The sequence below is a fragment of the Ambystoma mexicanum genome, chromosome 6p (assembly GCF_040938575.1).
Source record: "Ambystoma mexicanum isolate Mex_15411 chromosome 6p, UKY_AmexF1_1, whole genome shotgun sequence".
NCBI classification, from domain to species: Eukaryota; Metazoa; Chordata; class Amphibia; order Caudata; family Ambystomatidae; genus Ambystoma; species Ambystoma mexicanum.
This window is the reverse complement of record NC_090935.1, coordinates 627665963-627687788: the sequence shown is the minus strand read 5'-3', so window position 1 is coordinate 627687788 and position 21826 is coordinate 627665963. Positions and strand designations below refer to the sequence as shown.

The 21826-nt window shown below is 49.6% G+C and overlaps 1 protein-coding gene across 2 annotated transcripts; it reads right to left on the bottom strand.

Annotated features, from left to right (window-relative positions):
* Nucleotides 1-268: 268 nt before the first annotated feature.
* Nucleotides 269-20087, bottom strand: ENC1 (ectodermal-neural cortex 1). Of its 2 annotated transcripts, none has more exons than XM_069627489.1 (3): nt 19746-20087; nt 8802-10595; nt 269-3423 (listed from the first exon to the last, which is right to left on the bottom strand). In XM_069627489.1, exon 2 carries the CDS (start codon nt 10581-10583, stop codon nt 8814-8816), a length of 1770 nt encoding a protein of 589 aa, XP_069483590.1. In that variant the 5' UTR covers nt 10584-10595; nt 19746-20087; the 3' UTR covers nt 269-3423; nt 8802-8813. The 2 variants fall into 2 exon arrangements, with proteins under 2 accessions (XP_069483590.1, XP_069483589.1); XM_069627488.1 differs by lacking the exon at nt 19746-20087 and adding an exon at nt 15777-15865.
* Between the last annotated feature and the right edge of the window lie 1739 nt (nt 20088-21826).

Genomic DNA, 21826 nt, shown 5'->3' with positions numbered 1-21826 from the left:
CTTCTTGAATAAGCAAACACGCAGCCAACTTCATTGCAAGAGAACACCAAGCATATGTCATTAACAGAATCCGGAAGAATCCTGCCTCTTGAGCCAGGTGTTCTCATCCCGGCTGCAGCACGTTTTTACATAGCACCAATGGATTGATTCTTATTTACATCCTCATCCTCTCTACGGCATCCTGCTGTTTGCATAGCGCGTGCACTCAACAGCCAAAATACAATATTCAAATACAAAATGAGACGGAGCGTTACAACAACAGAACATGTTTTTTTTTAAATGCCTTTTTATTAAAATTAAGACACATGTGAACATTGTGGATCAAAAGCACTTTGCCGAAAGATTACTGTGACCTAATCAGCAACGAACCAAACAGGTCTTGCAGTCACAAAGAAGACAACGAGGCAGCAAAGTAGGTAAGAGAAGAGATCCATTTCACATCTCCACGTGAACAGTTTTCTGTAGCGAAATAGACAGAGAAGCAACATTATTCATCTCTAATCAGTCTTTATTCAGACAGATGTCAAGGTTCGTGAATAAGGGTCTGCAAAATAATCCCAGAAGTAGAAGGTGGCCCTTTGTTATCGGTCACTACAGCAACCGGCCTGTGGAAAAGAAGGAACCTGCTTCTCTTGTGCCAGGGTTTTTATGCGTGCGGCACAGTGACTCGCATTATGTGTAGCATGCTTTTCAGTCCTACAAGGTCAAGCAGCAAGCTTGCTTCTACCCCCACTACCCAAGTCATCACAACTGAGAGGGGTTCCTGAAAGGATCCTGCTGCAGACCAGAAACCATAATTAACCTAGGATGAGTCCCACAACTACTGCCGCCACTTCCAGTCCATTCTAATGAAACATGGTCTTAAAAGAATTGTGGACCAGAACCTTTATCGATTAATGTCAGAAAGAGATAAGACTTCTCTACTTGAAAAATAAAGAAAATGTTTTGCATGTCACTGATGCATGGTTACAGGCACATTAGGAAATCATGTGTTGTTATCTACACTTACCACATAGGTCCACGCCATGAGGCCTTCAAGCCCTGGCCTTAGACAAATCCACCTTACCTACCTTCGGACGCGTAGGCTCATGTGTGTAATGAAAAAGGCTGAACTACCAGTTCCAGCATGAAAAGACTGCTGGGTAAAGGGGCTGATCATAATACAGGGCCAGTTATCAGTAAGGTTGTACACAACAGGTATGTAGCAATGATTTCCTAACCGTTGCTTAGATAGTCGTTCCCCAATCAAGTAAAGTTATCCACATGTCACGCTGAAGATGCTGCGCTTACAAGTGCAGTGCTACTTTAAGACTTCCACTTATGCCACAATGCCTGAAATGGTGCCCTCAGCGGCGACGGTGCTGGCCTTGATTTGTGTACCCGGCTTTGTGTGGGTGTGCGAATCAAGGCCATAGTTCCCCGAGGTTGGGGCCACCAATGGAGGCAATATTGCTAAGTCTGCATCGGTACAGATGAAACACAAACCAAAGGGTCCCTGTTTTACCTGATTTTAAAGTTTTAGGATCGTCAAATATGAGCACACGACCTGCGTGATTCCAGTTTTATACCACGAAGTCAGCCATCTGCACATGTAACGCAACTGCCCCAAATCCATCCCGTCTATCTCATCTTCAAGGTACCCAAATAGAACCTAGTCATGTATGCTACCAGACTTCAATGTCAGGACTGAATGGCTGTGGCACACAGGACATGAGGCCACTTTGCAGCGATGGACGTGTCCATAACAAAAATAGGGCTTTAACTGTATTTCTGATGACTTTCCAGGTTAACTTGTTATTTCTTGTTTTTAAAATGACAACTATTTTAACTAAGTCTCCACAACAATATTACGGAAATATAACTGTCTTCTCAGCCACTTGAATTAAGATTCAAATATTTGAAAATACATTGATTTTTTTAATAGGAACTATGACATGATAGTGAAATCAAAGTGCCTGCAATGCACAGACAAAGCAGGTATTGTCTCGTGGGGATTCCAGTGTACCAGTTACAATTGTTTTTTTACTATTGTCAGTTCCTGGCGTATTGGTTTTTTGGACATCTAAACATGTTGTGTTCCGGTTGCATCGCGGAACTGGCTATTTGGGGTCTTCTAGGATGTATTTATTTAATTTGGTAGATTACCTAACCAGTAGAATTGCCCTTGCTGATATCCAAAAACCAATTACCCAAGCTGGATCCTGTAGAAACGATTTATAATTGGTCAAAAGGGTTTTCGATCAACTAGAATTAAAAAGAGGCGCTTTGTCTTTTATAATGACAGCAGTCCATTGTGCTTCTCACACACTGTGCCTTCGCCCAGGCCTCAATACAATGTAAAAAAAAAAAAAGACAATTCAGCCAGTGCAAATTTTTGCTTAAGATCCACACTAAAAAAATAAACAATAAAAAAATCTGAAACACTTCATTCATTCACATAAGCGAGGATACACCTAAACCTCCCTGTAGCCTCAATAAATAAATAAATACCTTTGGATAATGCCGCTAGTAATGCTTTATGCACAAACTGGCGAAAGGGTGTGCATGATCAAGAAACAAGGGAAGAGTGAGCTTGGGGAACCGGCGGTCTGACAAGGAAACCCTCCGTGGCTTTGTCCTTCCAGTCAGTGTGCCATTTCACATCCTGTCTAGTAATACTTCCGTTTCTGCACTGGCGAAATCTCCCTCCCCGCCCCCAAGCTGCCACCTTCCTGCTTCTCACCCACTTGGCTGCTGCCCAGCCATTCTTCTCTTTCCTTTCTCTGTGTGTAAGGGTTTGTGTACTAGCAAAAGAAAGAGGCCGAGTAAACAAAATGTGCAAAACATACAATCCATTCACGTGAGCCCTCGCATGAGAAGACAACAGGGGCAATGCCTCAGCATGCAAGCAGCACACAATAAATAGGTAAACGTTAACATAAAAAGCTTGAATCGCGTAGAGCACAGCCACGGCGCTGCTCAGGGGACTCGGCCTTGTGTGGCCTTCCCGCGCTGGTTCCAGGAAAAAGGGCTTGTGCTGCGGCCACAAGTCCTGCTCAGAACCGAACCCGCCCATTGGTCCTAGGGCGGCAAGACCTCGCAGCCCCGCACACAGCAGCGTGTTCAGTGTCATTAACCCCTCACTGCCTACGGCCTGCCAGCGCCCCCACGGCAATTCGTGCTGCGCAACAGTCATCTCCACAGGCCGACCCCTGGGTCCACGAAACAGGTGACAGACAGCCCGCGTTTGTTTAAGTTCTGCTGGAAATCAGGCTCGTGCTGTCGTGAACGCAGGTAGGATTCGGCTTCAGAGATAGTCCTTGAATTCCCCGCCTGGATGTTGCCGCTCTGCCTCTTGGCGGGCGGGCGGGCGGGCGTGCGCGTGGCAGCCATCTTGGTTCGTCACTGCGGAACCTCTGCATCTCTGCCCAGGCTGTGAGGTCACTGAAAGAAATTAGTAAGGGGGTTACTGACACGGTACTGATGCTGTGCTTCTAAAATGAATGCGTAGTTTACTTTACAAAGTATGCACTAAAAGATAATCATTTAACCGAGAATACATGTGTCCAATTCCAGGTATGCAAACTGGCATTCGCTAGCAAGCAGATCCCTTCAGAAAGAGAGGCACATTAATTCAGATTTGCCGGTTTTTTTAACACTCTATTTTAACAGGAAAATGTCACCTTGCAAAATAAAAGCAGACATTCGATTGGCGAGGGAGAGTTTAGTCACAATACTGACCAAGTAGTGTGACGGGGCTCCCTTTGAAAACACATCTTTATAGTCCAGGTATTTATAATAGCGTCCCGTGTACCATGTTTCAGCCAAACAGATAAGGCTTTGGGACATCATTTGGGACACGCATGCCCAAAATGGCAGCACCAAAGGAGAACATTAAGTATAATTGGTTGCTACATATTTGTAGTATAATGTGGAAGGTGTGGTGTGCCAAGACGGTCAGCGGGCAACACTGCAGCACGGGCAACACTGCAGCACGGCACTTTTGGTGCAGACCAATTATACTATTTATTTGAATGAAGTGCAGGGGCAGAATGGCCATTAAAGAGAGTGGCTTTATAGTTTCACATCCTGCCAGGCAAGTGATATGGCTTGTAGAGGCCAGTGATAGTGACAATGTTGTGAACTAAGGTAGAGAGAAATATGTTCCAGGTCAGGCTAGGGCTGCCACTTTGGCACCGTATATGGAAAGGTCAAAAGGAAGTGGTGATGTGCTACTTATAGCAGAACCTTATCCTAGCATGGCTGGGCTCAGGAGAGAGGCTCATTCCCGTCACTGGTTGTGTCAAAAAATACCAACCTGGGAGATATTTGATCATTCTACAAACCAAGGGTCACAAGTGGCCTTACAAATCTCTCAAGTGGGCCCATGTAGTCTGTGAGAAGTTTGTGTTTTTTTCTTTGCATTGTCGGACTTTCATGGCCAACAGGCAAAGAAAAAGTACAAGTTATCAGAATGTAAAGTTAAAAGCAGGACTGGATAGCATTCTCACGCATGACATGTCCCAACTTAAAGGCCAATGGGTCTAACATTTTCAGCAGGAAAAAAAACAACATAGTATATGCAAATCCTGTGACTCAAGACAAAATAGTTCCAACTCGCCAGATATGTGTGGCTTGTTAATGGCGTCTGGTTTAGTTTGTTCTTTCCCTCAAATAACACATTGACCATTAAATGTTAATTTAACGAACACTTTTCTACAAAGCAACAACGTTTCCTTTTTATAAACAGCGCATTATCACATCAAATGAGCTGGTAAGGCTGGGAACAAAACCAGGCCAATCACTTCCTGTTCCTAGTTAATTAGCAGTAATTTCCTTTTCATCTGTTCAGCAGCCCAGCCGCAAATATCACAGCTGGAGACAATAACCACCCCTCTGTGGGTGAGCAGGCAGAACTATAAAGCCTTTGGCTGGCATGCATTAATTCAATCATAATCCACATTAATGAGGATAAAGCCATTACAGAGTGGGGGAGTGTTGGTGGGGGCACGCTGCCAACCCAAGAAAGCATTGGTCTTGGTGAATGCAGGCACTTTTCCCCAGCCTGAGGTTGGCTTTAGTGGAGGAATGCATTGGTGGTAGCCGTGATACAATACTTTGCTTGAATGACTAAGGCGCACATTGTTCTGGAGTTTCAGAGTATGAACCGGCAGCGTTAACCTGGAAGCTATACATTGCAGTTAGTCTTTACAAATGGTTTCAAAGTCAGACCGAAACCTGCAAAGCTTAGCACCGGTGAGGCTGACTGCGCAGAGCCGGTGCAGCCTCCCGGCGAGTTCTGAGCAATGCTAAAGGAATGAGGAAGTCCTCCCGGGGCAGGCTATGAACTCTTAACGAGTTTTGGCCAAACAAGTAACTCATAATTTAAAAGAAGCAGGATATTTCTGGCCTCAGCAGTTGGATGGAAAAGGGCGCAGGCACCATGAACAATGTTTTTACAGAAAGTTACCTAGAGACGAGAACTACACACTGTCCCTCCAGTGGGTTTATGCTGGGATGCCCACAGTTAACCTCATTCTGCGTAGGGTTGGTGGCGGCACCTCACTGGGAACAGGTGTTATAAAAGGGCTGCCTTTTGCGGTGGGAAACATTGCCTCCCTCCTCCGCCGTGGCCCTGTCACAGGTCTTCGCCCCAGGACTTGCCCTGCCCGTGCTACCTTCACACATAATACTTGAAAGTATGATCGGCCGTGCACAAGAGAAGAGGCCTTTTTAAGGCATATAAATGGCACTGGTGTATACGACATATTTTCTTTCCTAAACCTGAGTTTGGACGTGCTTTCTACTGAAATCGATTGGAGAGACCCCTAAATAAAAAGGGAACCAATGAAGTGGGGCACACTACTGTCCCAGATCAAAACCAAGACCCACCCAAGGATATTGTTAGGCACATGCCTGGGGAGGCAGTACGTTTTTGCGCCGCCACCCTGAGTCTCAACAGTGGGTGTGAGGAGGTGTTCTCTTCTACAGCACCAGGCTTGCGGATGGCTCCTCAGATCATCGCCTGGCCTGGGCTGTGGCATCAATCCAACCATACCCAAAACCTCAAACCTCTTTTGCTGTATCTTTTGCTGTATGATCAGCCCATGAAATGTGATAACATGACTCGTCGCAGAGCACGTGCTAAGGTAAGCTTTTTAGGGGCACTCGCTACTAATACCTACAGAGGTGAATTTAAATGCAAGCCCAGTGGAAGGGTGACTGGCATGCCTTCTGTGTTTGTGTGTGTGGCACCACGGGATCATAGAGCTGGACCCAGAATGTATTCCATATATGTACCAAGCATTCAGGGGCCTCATAACAGAAACTGTGTCAGTGCCAGTGCAATTTTAGGTACTGGTATCAACATGGCACAAATGCCCCAGTTCAAGGAGCATTCTTCCCAAAAGAATTTGCACCACAGCAATGCTTGCTGTAGTGGGAGCAAACATTGCCCTGGTGCAAAAAAAATCATTGAAAGAATATATCTTTGCACTAGGGATATTGTTTGCCTGTTGCTAAAGAAGTGCAAATTGCACTTGCACCAGTGCACACTTTTTGGTGTCCCTTTAGAAACTCTGCCCGAGCCTTTATTTTACCCTACTCCTATTTCAGACTCCATTAAAGCTGCAGGCTCTCCTATTATTTGAAGCTTTCATGTCACATAGAACTGAACAAGCCGGGGTGCCTCTTATAAAAAAACGACCTTTGGCCTAGATTTGCTCAGTTTGTGTGACAAACATTGAATGAATTGCAACTTCAGAGGTGTGACGGCCCCGGGGAACACGAACAAATGCAGGCGTTCAGTGTGCGCGGAGACTGGGCCTGGCTAGGGAGAGGCCTTCTGCCATTAGTGACTCGCTGGTGTTTGACGAGTTAATATTTGTAGTCTTTTACATTTAGCTTTACTTCCCTGTTTCCTTCCTACACACAGTACCTGCACACTCTAGAAAGACTTAATAAAGGGCTTTATAAGGCCAAGTTATTGCCACAACACTTGTGCCCAGGCCACTGGATTAGCCATTTTCACAGGTCCCCTAGTTACCAGACTGGGGGTTGCTCTCAGAGGTGCAAGAACCATTTTATATGGGGGGAGGGGGTACTGAAATCATGTCGAACCATAAAAATGCAGCAAGGCAAGCATAGCCCTAAAGATTGTGAGGAGGAGGTTGTGGGGGGCTGTAGCACCCCGGATCTCATAATTTGAGCTCCTGTGGTTGCTCCAAGTCCAATTCAGGCAGTGATAAGGAATAGTGATGGTGTTCAATATGGTAACACCCTGCTTGCCCAACCCTAAACTGTGTTTGAGGTAAACATCCTAAACTTTTATCAGGGTGAAGAAATGTTTTTCAGGCAGCGAACGATTATTAATGAGATTGTAAAAAAAATGTGTTTTTCAAGAGTCAAACTATTTCTGGTATCGTGTGGAAAGTCAGAAGGATGTGTTACGTTATCTTTTCACACCGACTTCCTGTTCCTTGTTAAGAGTCAACAATGGAGTTTCCCTTACCGGAAAGCCCAGGCTCGCCATGGAAAGAGGACTTTCTGAAGAAATAGCATCCAAACAGGAAGTATGCAAACAATAGAAGGTGTTTGGCAAAGTTAGTGATGGGAGCCCTCCGAGTCCCACGCCAACCTGTAAACAAATAAAATAGTCCTGACTAGCCTCGGACTCCACCTCCTACGGCTATAAAGAGAGGAGATTGGGTACCAAGATTGTTAATGTATCCAGATAGCTGGTGCCACCCACAGGCAACCACTGCTTACTAGTTTGCAAAATACAATAACCATTCCCCTTCAACAGAAATGGAATTCGCCATCCTTATAACGTTATTGTTATGAAGAGGTCCACTTTGCATTGGAGTGACATGACACCTGTTTCCATCCCAACAAACACACTCTCTACAGCTCCTTTTATTTCCATGAATGCTGCCACGGCTGTGCTCAGTGTTCTGCCAATAGGGTGAATTGCAGAACTCCCAGGTCGATGGCTACTGCCCTTCCCGCTCCTGCTGAAGGGGGGAGAACAGGGCTTCCTGAAAGGGAAGTCATCCGGTGCAATATTTTCAGATAAGGACCTCCTTTAGACACCCCTGGTTCTTAGGCTCGCCCATATAGAGAAGACCCTCTTCCGTGTGTGTTAGCATGGGAGTATACAGCAAGGGGGTACTCACAGTTTCAGTTACAGGAAACCATATCACCAATGAGCCTGCCATCTATACCGTGTGATAAGCACAGCTCAACATCGGAGAACTGAGTGGTAAAGTTGGTAAGTAGTGAAAGTACACTCCAACGATAGGAATACATCTGATACGGAAAACAGACCATTCCCCAGACGGTGTAAAGACCATCGCTTTCCTGCATTGCCAGTTGGCATCAGCGGGCGCATGCATAAACAGCCAGTCATGCATTTCGAGTGAATAATGGTGTGGTTAATGACTGCTTTGTTCGAAATGTCTATGAGGTCAGTTTGACCGTACACTTTTGAATATGGCCCTTTGTCAAGAAATGTCCCATGGGTTGAAATAAGAGCATTGCTTTGAATAGATAAGCATTCTTCCTGTGTTTGGATGGAGTGTTAGTTCACAATTCTCTCAGCAAGGGGACATCAACGGCATCACACAGCCCACCCTAACAGCCATAGGGCGGCATGCACCCTCAGGATGTGTAAGCAGCAGGCCGAGTGAGAAAAGCTGGGCCCTTTTCTCTTCTGGGACAATGGCTTCACCGCCTGTAAACCTCCTATATGCTGCACATATATAACCTTTTCAAACTAATTACCCACATGCACCACAGGTTTTGCCTGATATCTTTATCCTTACCTAATCAGTTCCTTACGCTGGGAGATGCTTCCAAGTGCTGACGAACGCTGTGGGAATCAGTGAATATGGCACCGTGGTTATGCTGTTCCACACATCTAGTGTGGGATCGTAGCAGTCTAACGTTTTGCACCTTTGAATCCCAAAATAGCCACCAACAACATAGAGTTTATTTCCAGATGCCACCGCGTGGCAGCTCATTCGCTTGGCTGTCACATCTCCAACTTTTGTCCATTGGTAAGTTTCGCTGTTGAACTTGTAGGCGGAGCATGCAGAGAATTCGGTGTCTCCTCCCATGATGAAAATTTGGTTGCCGAGAACAGCTGCAGCGGTGTAGCGCCAGGGCTGGGGGCAGGTGGCTGGGACCGTCCATCTGTTTTCACATGGGTCATAACACTGAACCTTTGGTAACTTGTCGTGGCTCACGCTAGTACCACCAAATGCAAATAACTTCAACTTGGCACTGACCACCGCAGCATTGCTCACACCTTCCCTAAGTGGAGCAACCATTGTCCACTTGTTGGTGGCGGGGTCATATTGTTCAACTTGTTTTAGGGAAACAGACGGTGATGCCGGAAGACACCCTGTTGCTGCTGTGTGTCCGCCGACAACATATAAACAGTGTTTTAGTTCGGCAGAGCCATGCCCAAACCTTGCAACAAGCATGGGGGCAGCTTTGGACCACTCCTCGTGGAGAGTATCGTACACCCACACATCTTTAGAGACGCCATTTTCAGACCCCCGACCACCAGTGATATAAACCTTGCAGCCCACAGCGCAAGCACTGAACTCTTTCCTTGGACTCGGAATGTCAGCCTTTGGAATGATCTCTTTCGCTTTTTGATCGACCAGGTAGAGCTTATCACACATAAAAGTCTGACCTCCAAGTAGAAACAGGGCATGTCCAGTCTTCCGAGGCCGCGCGCACAGGCTTGTAACCACGCCATCATTTTGCAGGATTTTCAATTTGCACCTGATGGCTTCTTCGATGAGCTCCTTGCTCTTCTTCTGCTTGATGATGAGTTCCTGCATGGCAACGTTCTCCATGAGGTAAATGGCCGGCAGGAGGGCCAGTCGCACGGTCTGCAGCAGCTCGGACAGGTAGCAGTGGCGCTTGTTCAGGTCATAGTTGATCCAGTTGAGGGCTGACTCGTACACCATGCGTTCATCTTCCGTCTCCAGCTCCTCGTTGGACAGAAGCTGCACCACCATTTCTTTCGGGAGTTGGAGAAAGTCCTCCGTCTTGCAGATGCTCTGAAAGTTGCTCAGGCACATGCCCCAGGAGAGTTCGTAGAGCTTGGTGCACTGGTGGGCGTCCGAAAGCAGGAGCATCCCCAAGCAGTTGGTGGGATGAAGGTTTTTTTCCAGGAACTCTGCGCACGCGTCTCTAATGTCTTGGAATTCCAGCATGTCTCCGGCCTCCAAGAGGGACTCTGCATTCTCCTCATTAATGATCACCCTGGAGGAGTAGGCATAGTCCAGGAGCAGCTCCAGCACTTCCGGGTGGATAGAATTGTGGAAGTTCACTTCGCTGGCTTGGCTCTCCTTCAGCCCGCCGCTGAACATCGCCTCGAAGTAGCGACTGCAGGCGGCCAGCACCGCTCGGTGGCAAGGGAAGGCCCTGCTACCAGCGTGGAGAAGGACATCCGTGAAGAGGCACTGCTGGCGGAGGAGGTTCAGGTGGGTCAGAACGCTGTCGGCGTAGGAAGTCTTGTGGAACAGGTAGATGTTCATTGAGCCAGTGCTGGCTCTGGATTTGCGGTTCTCATGCATGTTGACGGACATTTTTTCCCACCCCTGAAATTGAACAAACATAAAAAGAAAGATTTAGGTTTTTTTTTGTCTCCGGGCAGAAAAGTCAACAAGCAATACTTTAATGCATAATAAGCAGGGATTACTTCTTGTTCACAGAAATGACAAAGAATCAGTGCGCCTTTCAAGCCGGGCTTCCTTGCCTTCCTGCAGCGCATCCAGTGAATGGCTTCAGAACAAGTTCACGCTGAAAAACCAGTTCTCCAGCTTCAACCTTGAAGAAGCACTTGTAAACTTAAGTCAGCAAAAAAAAAGTGGCAGACTTTCTCACCCCTCCCCATGCTAGCCCAGCTGATGCACTGGGTACACTCAATGCTCAGGGGCAAGTGTAGTCCAACAAGAATCCCAGGTGCCTTCTCTTGTGTTTTTGCGCCAACCACCTGCCAATGAAGCAGCAAAAAGAGACGCACGATAGCCATTTGAAGCAAACACTTTCATCTGACTGACCTCAGAGCCTATCCTACAGTTTCGACCCTTCCCGTCCACATTTCTCACGTCCCACTACTACAGAGAAAGCCCTGCCTTTCCTCCTGCTTTGGGGGAGATGGAATGTGAACACCAATTACCTGGTGGTTATACAGGTGCGATAAGGGCTCTATTACATGCTGCGCCTTCTTGCCTACTAGGGCATGGACAATGGTATCTATCACAATAAGATTTTATGACGTGGAAAATGAATTTGCATTGATTCTGTGCCTGGGGCTAAAATTAACTGATTTCCCTACACCCGACGCACTTTAGGTGCCCCTTTGAAAAGGACAACAAACTCGGTGTATTATGTAGGAGCAACTGGTGGTGCAGCATCAGTTTACTACATTTATGTCGTATTTAAGAAAGGCTTGTGCCAACAGAATGAATGCCTCTTTCTTTTGTACAAGTGCAAAAGTGTACATATTAGTATGCTAGTTGGCTAACTTGCACAGGACACGGACACATTGACAAAAAATGGGGTTGTAGCTGTAATATGCGTTTGTGTTTTAACAAAAGGAATTTGATCCCTCCCTCACGTCCCTGAGTCCCAATACTTGATTATTGGCATGTTATGGTTGGTGGGTACCCTTGAAGTTAAGAAAGCAGCAGTACTACTGCCAATCAGAAGAGGGGTCAGAAATCATTCGTCAAGGTGCACAAATAACGCCATCTTGGATGACGTCAGGACTGAGAAAATGTGAGAATGTTGTTCACTGTCAATACAGTGCTGGTAGATACAAATCTCGCGTTCATAAGGTACCTCGATCGGAAACATGTCGAAAACTGGCTCTAATTCTTGGATGGACCCTTGTGCTCTGTAATGGCGCCCCTCCACACCCAAAACTGCTACCCTTCATCCAGATGATTTTTGATGAGGCCCATTCCCCTCCCTCTTATTCACTCAAAATGTTGACTGTAAATAAATTCACCAGCACCTCTAACCACTAAAAGCCAATGGTTGAAGGATGTGAATTATTCTCCGCAGTGTGTGGGTCATGGAACTACGGCGGCCCTCACTCAGACAAGATGCCGAGTGGGTGCCATGATCAAGTGTTCACCCAGAAAAGGTGAACCTGTGTTCAGGTTTGGGAAATTGCTCACACCAGAATCCGTGGCACATATTGCCTTGGACCATTGCGAAATGATGGGGCTGGCCTGCGCATGGGCCCCAAGAGGGGCTTGTGGAGCATTTCACTGGTGCCAGCTGTACCAACCTTAACCATTAAGGCAGCAGGGCTGCAGTGTCGATGGCACCTACTGGGATTCAAGGAAACAAAGAGGACATCACCGACTACATTGTGAGGCGGCGAGGGCGCGCGGGCGCGCATTATAGAGGAAATCCTACGGAATCTTCGGATTATGAGACTCCACGTCACCAGACTGTGCGCTGAAATGGCATTTCATTGATAATGCACACCCAGCCAGTGCTTTACGACTCCCTCTCAGTGGAACGCAATGTGCAAGTCATGTCTGTGACTCATATTTGTTTGAACAATGAAAAAGTGTTCAGTAGGAGCTCCACTGCATGCCTGACTGTCAGAAAGTCACTGTTGGATATTTAGGCGAAGGCTCGGGTCCACAAAGAATGAAGGGGGGGCGTGTAGTAGAAGGGGTTGGGGAGGATGTGCAGAGGGGCAACGTGTGGAACTAGATTGTATTTGATTTGGATTTGTAAGGCGCCAGAGCCCGCAGGCATCAGGGCGCCAATGAATGGTAATGGAAGGGTGGGGGAGGGGCCAAGACTATCAGGGGGTGGCTGTGCAAACCACAGGAGGGAGTGCATGTGCAGATGAGGAAGGTGGCGTCAAGTGAATGGGACGGGTAGATGGGCAAAGAATAAGGGGTACAGAGATGGGTGATGTGGTGACAGCGAATCGAATGAGGGCGGGGGAGTTGCGTCCAGAGAATGCGATGGAGTGGTGAAGGGAACAGAAGGATAAGTGGTGAAAGAGTGCTGGCCAGCAGAGAATGTTGCAGGAGAGAGGGGAGGGAAGGGCAGGACAACAGTGAGCTGATCATGAAGCGATCTGTGTTCCGCCGCTTCGCATGGGCTGCAGAGAGGTGCAGAAGCTGGGTCGCACACACGGTGGCAGCGAGACTCAGACGATGGACAGGGTGATGCACAGGGCTGGAAAGTTGGAAGCAGGTAGTGCCTGGGGTCCCAGGTTCCCTCTAGAGACCTACTCAGAACCAGCATATCTTCTCCAGGTAGTTTGGGTGAAAGAAGGGTTCATCAAGGGCAGTGATGCTGTTTGCCTCTGGCCACCGGCACGAGGCGCCACCAAGAGGTGGCCAAGGGGGGGTCAGGCCACCCTCAGAAAAACACTGCTCCCCCCACCAGCCTAAAATTCAGTTATGTTTTTGTTTTAGTGTGCCACCCCAGGGACCTCATCAGGCCACCCCTATGAAAAATGTCTGGGAGCAGTGGCCGCTGCTCCCTGTTGGGAAGGAGAGGGGGTCTTCCGACCCCCCTAGGTGATATCAAATAAGGAATAAACATTAAGAGAGCACACCCAGGGAGCAGGGTGCATATAAAAGGGGGTGCGCCATCATCTTAGTGCATGCATTACAAACTACATGGTAGATATAGGTGTGACCGACATCTTGGCAAGTGGCAGCCACCTCAGAAGTTAGGCCGCAGCACGGCGAACAGCATTTTGTGTGTTAGCATTATACCCCTTGCATGAGCATGAACACCACCTCCACCATGGCCAGGTTTCACAGATCCACAACATCCTCCATTGTTCAGAAAGTTACAGGCCCTCGCGCCCAGGGAAGAATGCGCCCTATAAGGTCATGAGAAGGGAGTACCATCCCACGGAACAGATAGCATGGCCCTCCTGCCCCCAACAATCCCTACATGAGAAATACAGCTTTGCCATGCTTTCATCCCATGACCCCTGCATGCCGAAGCACCATCAAACCCAGAACACCGACCATAAACCGTTTACACCCCTCGATCGATCACTAAGATCAGAAGGCAATTATAGCCTAAAACTAAGGTGGAGGACCTTGGGAGTTGCTCATCTGACTGGGAGCGAATGAAGCATGTGAGTTAGTGTGACCTCGGCTCTCCCCGCACCCCCGAGCCCATCCTGTATGCGCCAGGTACATTGTTACAATGATAAAATAACATTGTTTGTCAAACTAATTGTCAGGTCAGCTTCACCACGGATGACGAGTCCAGCAGTGCCCACATGGATGGAGATGGACAGATGAAGATGGACCAATGGCCTGGCATCCCATATGGAGCAGGCCCTATATGTATAGAGCACATCCAATCTGTATTGTATGCTATATCATTGCGTCATCAGAACTGTTTGTGCTTATAATGTTCCGCAAATGCTTACGGAGCTCAGAATGTTCAGCAGCAGCAGAGGTCTTTGCTGATGCATTTCTATTTTGTAGAAATAAATACTTGTTATCCTTGCAAGCGTGTCTTGGGCCTTTTTCCCCGAGCGGGCTGTATTTTTTCTGATGTGAGCATGCAGGGGCGTGGCTACACCCCTGATCGGAGCGCTGGCCCAAGGTGCGCTTAGAGTGTGCGGACGCACAAGGGTGCCCCCACGGCGCCGCATATAAAGGGCGCCTTGCCTCCAGCTCAGTATTATTGACTATTAAAGAACCACGGCGTGATTATTTAATAGGTGCTGTTTACATGACACTGAGCTGGACGCAAGGGCCTCTTAAACACACTTTACAATAACAGCAGAGTGCTCATTTCTGTTGTGCAGGTATCAGCCGAACAACAGAACTGAGCCCTCTGCTGTTCTGCATTTGTGGTGGGCGGGGTAGGAGGTGCACAAATCTCGCACAGGGCATTGGCAGACCTGGGGCCGGCACTGCCTGCTGGATCTCAAACCCCTGGCAGTGACTCTGGCGGAGCAAGAGAGAGAGAGATTGGAGGATGCTGGCAGGCACACGGAAGAGATTGGGCGAGAGAGAAAACTGTAGCAACAAAGAAGTGAGACAAACAAAGGCAGCGAGACACAAAGGACCTGATTTACAGAAGTGTTTTCCAATGGGAAAATCTAGGGTGGCCAGATTTCCAAGACAAACAACCAGGACAGCAAACAAAACAAAAGAAGGACTGCCCCCTCGCGACCCACCCATTACCTCCCCTCTCCACCACACCCTCAGAACCCATCCAACACTATTTCCGGCAATACTGCTCTGTATAAATAGTCTATAATATATCAGGTAAATTGTGCAGTTATATTATGTTAATTAAAAACGAGCTTTTGCTCTGATATTACAGATCTTGCCCAATTCCAGGACCACCGGTCACCATCCCATTGAACAACGCTTTGTAAACCTGACCAGGGGATGCAAAGGGGGGGGGGGCGGGGAGGGAGAGGGATATAGCGATGCATACAGAGGCTGACAGGCACACGCTGTCAGACATGGGCACACACAGATTAAACAAACCACAACGCGCGTCCCTTCGCACAGCACACTGACATGTTGCCAGCACCGCTGCAGGTGCGGCCAGGCCATCTCTCGGTGGAATTCGTCCTAAACCGGGTACTTTTGTGCCCCGTATCTGCTTTAGAGACATAGAGATGAATGCACAGAGCGCTGGCGGTAACTGTCTGTAACTATAACTGTCTATACCGGGAGAGGCAGCACGCGCAATACTAGACGCAGCGATGTTCAGAGACCTGCCAACAACCCCTGCTGCCTGCCTGGCACTACCTGCGCATATGTGAGATCACAGGCTGCTTCCATGCCGCCTCGGTGCAGCAGGCATGAATGGCTGCATATCCGAGTAGTGGGGGCCAGACGCTGGTGTGCTGCCGGGAGAAAGCGCTCCCGGTGTGCTCCCTGGCACGGACGCAGCAAGCTCCGCAAGCCCCGCCCGGCCGCAAACCCCCGTGGGCTGCGCTGGCTGTAAACCACACATGGGGCTGGCTCGGTGGTTGCTACTAACCCTTCCCATTCAGCCCCGCGCGTTGCCATGGTTACTCGCAAGGAGAACCCACGCTTCGCTTTCTTGGAAGTCTTCCCATTGGGAATGATTCTCCCGTGGCGACATTTCTTCTCCGCGTCTCAAAACAAACCCCCCACATGGAACAGACACGGCTGCGGATGAAAGAAAGTCTGCTGTTTGGTGGGGGTGGGAGGGGTGGCGAATTTCTTTGCCGTCTATTTGTAAGGTCTCTAGTATTAAACATGCGCCGTCTTACGCCGCCCTTTCATTAAACATATGTGGGACCGAATAATAAAGAGAGTCTAGCGTGCCATGGCGAGCGACGCCTGGCATCGCCAGTGTCCCATGGAAAGGCGATCAAAGTACATCCGAAGGGTAAAAGGCTGAGTCCCGCCTACCGGGACTCGAACTTATGACCTGCAGTTTGAGCACAGGTTTCTGCAAGAAGCGCGTGCCTCCCTCGGTTACAGGTCGGTGGAGCTGCCGCAGGGACGCCTGGCTGCAAGCATTCGGGATTACACAGAAACACTTCCAAGGCAGGAGGGGATTGCAGGTAACACGAGAGCTGAGTCGCACGGACACAACATGCCCTAAGCCACGAATGGGCATTCCCAACAGCAGGCGCATGAACCCAACAGGCCAGTGCCAAAGAGGAGCGTTCCAATCATTCCATGCATGACCCCGACGTGTTCTGATCCAAGTGTGAGCATTGCCGTCATTGCAAGCATGACCCAAGCATGTTCTAATGCACGGGTGAGAATTGTCGTCATTGCATTCATGCCCCAACATGTTCTAATGCAGGTGTGAGCGTTGTAGTCATGGCATGCAGGCACCAACATGTCCTAAATCAAGAACAGGCCTCGCTATCAGTCCATGCCAGACCCTAAGACCCCCTAAGTAAAGAATAAGCATTGCAATCAGTCCATGCCAGACCCTAAGACCCCCTGAGGCAAGAATATGCATTGCCATCAGACCATACAGGACCTTAAGAATTCTAAAGTATCCCAAGCATGAGCATTGCCTTCATTGCATGTCAGAGCCCATGTCCCAAGTCAAGAATGAGCATTGCTGTTAATAAGCAATGCTGTAATTGCATGCATGACCACAACGTGCTAAACGTTTTAAGAAAGGACACTGCAAAAGGGCTGCCTTTAATGCCGTTCATGTTATACCAGAATAAAAGATAGAGCAGTAAATATTCAGTCCCCAATCAAGGAGCGCCCCCATCATGATATGCGTCCACTTGACTCATTCTGCCGCCCCTCACATGGAGTGAGCCTGTCCTGCTTTAAGAATTAATATTCCCATTAGTGTGTCTATGAATCCAACGCATGCTCGATCAAGAAGCCTTCCCACCATCACATGCATGTAGCCAGCATCACCTGCCTCACTGGGTAAGCCTTCCATCACATGCATGTAGCCAGCATCACCTGCCTCACTGGGCAAGCCTTCCCATCATCACATGCATGTAGCCAGCATCACCTGCCTCACTGGGCAAGCCTTCCATCACATGCATGTAGCCAGCATCACCTGCCTCACTGGGCAAGCCTTCCCATCATCACATGCATGTAGCCAGCATCACCTGCCTCACTGGGCAAGCCTTCCCACCATCACATGCATGTAGCCAGCATCACCTGCCTCACTGGGCAAGCCTTCCCATCATCACATGCATGTAGCCAGCATCACCTGCCTCACTGTGCAAGCCTTCCATCACATGCATGTAGCCAGCATCACCTGCCTCACTGGGCAAGCCTTCCATCACATGCATGAAACCAACGAGTCGTGAGTCAAAAACAAGCATCGTTTTCAACGAAGCCATGAACCCGAACCATCCCCATTCAAGGGTCATTCTCATCATCACACATGAACCGAACATGTGTCTCCCATCAGGACATGCCCGAGTGCAACACGTGAAGCACATGGGAGTGGCATGGTCACACCCATGAATCCAGCACATACCCTTTCTGTTATCCTGCCCAGTGCCCATGCACCCAACAGGTTGAGTCGAGAAGGATAACCTCGAATGCAGACATGGACTCAAGGAGTCAAGAAGGAGCGTCCCCGCCGCCGCATGCAGTAACTCACAGCACTCCCAGGACCCCCATCACATGTGTATGCAAACGCGTCATGTGCAGGGGGAAAAGAGGGGACATTCCTGTCATCCGGTGCGTGCAAGCCCCCCCTTGCACCACACGTTTGTTGCATCGAAGGGGTAGTGGCGCCCCCCCCTTTCCTTGCCTAGATTCGAAACTATGTCCTCACGACAATTACAAGGACCCTCAGTGTACAGAGACCAGCCTTCCAGCCAAACAGGCGAGGATGGCAACTTCATGTGGTTGGGTGGCGGGATCCGTAATGACCATTTTGGAGAAACAGTAAACATGGGCAGTTGTTGCATAAAATATATCTCAATGCCGTGTCCCTTTCCCGCTGTGGTCGTGGCCTTTGAAAGAGTTGGTGGCAGCGTTGCATACATACAGCCCCTGTGCAAACATTGCCAGTGGTCCCCACGTGGCAGAGAGCGGCTTACACGCCGCATGCCTGGGCGTGTTAAGTAGGACTGGAGCTGCTCCCTGGTGCTGGCACTGCAGAACACGACCCCGGCATGCCACGCGAGGTTCGCTCGGGTCATCGCGTGCGTGCGTGCGTGCAACACAAGACCCACCTTGGAGACAGTTCTACCCAGATGCAGAACTAGAAATGAATGGCCCTCATCGGCCAAGACACCAGCTAGCCACGGCGACAGGCCAGGTGGGGAGACGCCAGAGCTTCTCAGGGCTCGTGCCAAGGTGGGATGGGGCAGCGTGAACCCTAGACCTCCGCTGCCTGGGAAAGGGAGGCTCCTGGGGGCAGGCAGCCGCAAGGGGCGTGTGCAGGGTGCAAGACCCCTCTTCACGCGCCAATGGCCGTGCACGCTCCACAACCCCGTGTATTGTAGTTTAAAACGTGTGTGCGGAAAGTCACACCGTTACCCAGATTTCTGCAAAGTCGCCGGTGTTCGGGTTTTGTTAACAAATGCCAAGGTGTTGCGCTTTTTGCTGTAACAAAAATCAACGCATTGGCTATTTCAGGTGCAGACTGCCACTGTTGCGTTGCCAAGGCATTGCACTATTGTGGTGAATTGCACGTGGGTGGCAAGTCACGCTATCCCTACGCACGCCCGGTTACATGTAACGCGCTATAAGCGTGCAGCCTTCGCCCTCTCAAATGAGCATCATGTCGAAAGACGATCCGATACGCAGTGGTCGAGGGGGCAACCAGAAGCCGGAACACTCACAGGGGCCGAGTGGTCCGGTATCAAAACAAGACTCCATCTGCGCGGACATCCCATAACGACCGCCCTCCAACACCCCTGAGGGTGGTGGCGCGAAGGCACCGACCCCTCATACCGGCCATGGGGCTTGCGGAAGGGTGGCACGGGTACAACAAGTGTTACGGCGCAGCTGGCTGCCTTACCCCGAACTTTGCCACACCACACTCAGCCTCCACCCGCTTTCAAGAGTTACCAGTGTCACCATGCTAACATCACACACCAGTGCGCCATCCAGGCTGGCTGTACTTGCCACCACCACAGTGCCAGCTGCCTTTGCACCCCTGCACCACACTTCACTTGCAGCAGCACGTCTCAGTGCATCGCCCTCCACTGCTGCCACTGCATGCACTCACCACAGCAGCACCACCAGCCTCTTCACGCCTCTCCACCGCCAGGCAGAACTCATCAGAAGGCCCCTTACCTTTCGGCTTCGGGCTGCCGGTCTCTCAGGGCGGCGTCGAGGGGCTCATGGTGCCCGGGGGGTGCTGCGAGGCACCGACTCATGGAAGCAGCCAGCTGCCCCGGAGAGGTGTCCTCGGTCCGGGACTCGGCCTCCCTGGTCAGCGGTGCGAAGTTGCGTCTCGGCGTCCCTCTGCGCCTGGGTCCGCGCCTGGCTGCGCTTCCCGGGAGCCGGACTCTCGCAAGTGCCCCGGACCGTGTTAAGCGGTAGTGCTGTGGCTGCGCGTCTTGCTGCCTCCTTCCTCCCTCCCTCCTCAGTGAGGCTGCTGGCGGCAGCCCGGCCAGCAGCCCTTTTATCATGTAGCAGGGGGAGGAGGCTATGCAAAGGCGGCCGAGAAAATGACACACTTCTTGAGGTGGGGGAGGAGGAGGCGGAGGCAAGGCAGCCAGACAGACAGCAGTGCGCTCCCAGCGCCGCGAGGGTCGGCGAGGAGCGAGAGCGCCCAGCATCACCCCCCCCCCCCCTCACCGTGTGTGGCTTGAGACTGTAGCGAGAGCCGGGCCCTGCCTACCTGGGTTCCGGGAGTGACCTGCTCCTGCACGCGAGGGGATGCCTGGTGCACAAGCAGAGCAGACACTGCCCTCGCTGACCAGCATGAACACACGGGCTCCGCTTACATTCATAATGCTGGACTCTTCCCGGGGGGGGAGGGGGGGCTGGATGCATCCAAAGCAGTAGGGTCCCTGGCTGGCGCAGCTCTCTGCAGTGTGAGCACATGTTTCTAATCCCCAATACCAGCCAACATCAATATCACCCCGAGTTCATGGCATGACTAGAAAGAAACACGTTTTGCCCACACTGCAAAGGATCATATTATTATGACAGTTGATCGCTATCTATATGCAGGTGGGCAGAGTCTGACTGGATTGCATTTGGTCCGTGTATTGGAGTCAAGTCTCAGGGTGCGTGCTTTGTCATGTCCTCCTGCACCCTGTGGGGGTTGTGGGTGTCATATGCCGGGGCGCTGCTGGGCCCTCTGCTGCTTTGTCTAACGTCCCATGGATTTGCATTTTCCGTCCATGTCTTGGTTCTGGAAGTTTGTGGTCCTTTCAAGACCTCCAGAAGGGCGCCTTCTTGTGTCTTTGCAGCGGAAAGTGGACACTGCTCTCCTGCTCTGAGTGCTGTGTTGCATGTGTGTTCAGAACTTCACCCATTTATTTTTCCAGGTCTGGCATAGGGGGTCGATCCGCACATCCATTGGGCGTGCATTTTTTGTGTGGGGTTCTGCGGATTTCAGAATAGTAGAAGCATGGCTTCTTTTGGCGTCTTGTTCCACTTGGCAAGGTCTTGGCTGAGAGTTGGCCCCCAGCCCTTCCTCCCAGAAAGGAGAATTGGCTTCATGATGGAATCAAGTCGCGTTATCCAGGTTCTTCCAGGCGGCTTGAGTCCAAGCAGTTTGGATCTAGACACATGATATGCCCGTGAGGCCTTCTCGGGTAGTGCTTTCATTTCATTGAGGGGGGTAACACTTAATTTGGCATCAATTTCTTGAAAAGTGCAGTCTTTCTGTATGTAAATAACGCTTCAAATGCTTGCACACAGTGCAGTTCATCGGCATGTTTTAGCTTAATCGTCCTTTTAATAACCTTTTTTTAATTTTATTTTTTATTAAAGTGTTGAATAGGTGTTACATTTAACCTTCAACACTATACAATAAAATGATATATACAAACAGTATTAAAAATAGTAAAACAACATTTAATCGATTCCTAAAAGGAATTGATATACATATTTCATAACAGGGGAGGCCCACCTACGTTTCCCCTCGAATGTTCAGTGTGAACTAATGTGGAATAAGGGGTCACCTGTCCATAGGGGTGCTGCATGTCTTCATTGTGATCGGGAGGTTGCACAGGGAAAGTTGTTTCTAGCATCCAGTCCCTGTCGGCACTGGCACACTAGTATCAACGAGCAGGCCCATCCTCAAGGCCTCCCATGTCCACTCCTGACAGCAGTGGGCACTTTACATGCACAATACAAGCAGTGGAGCTCTTTCTCACTGGTAGTGAACCGCTCTTACTGGGCCTGACTATTAGTTAGTC

What these genes read in the sequence shown, in the direction of transcription:
- ENC1 (XM_069627488.1), bottom strand. Translation starts at nt 15,809, where the DNA reads ATGGAAGCAGCCTGTGATCTCACATATGCGCAG. An exon ending in GTGATCTCACATATGCGCAG is followed by an intron (nt 10,596 to 15,776) that starts GTAGTGCCAGGC and finishes GTTCAATTTCAG; the next exon opens with GGGTGGGAAAAAATGTCCGT.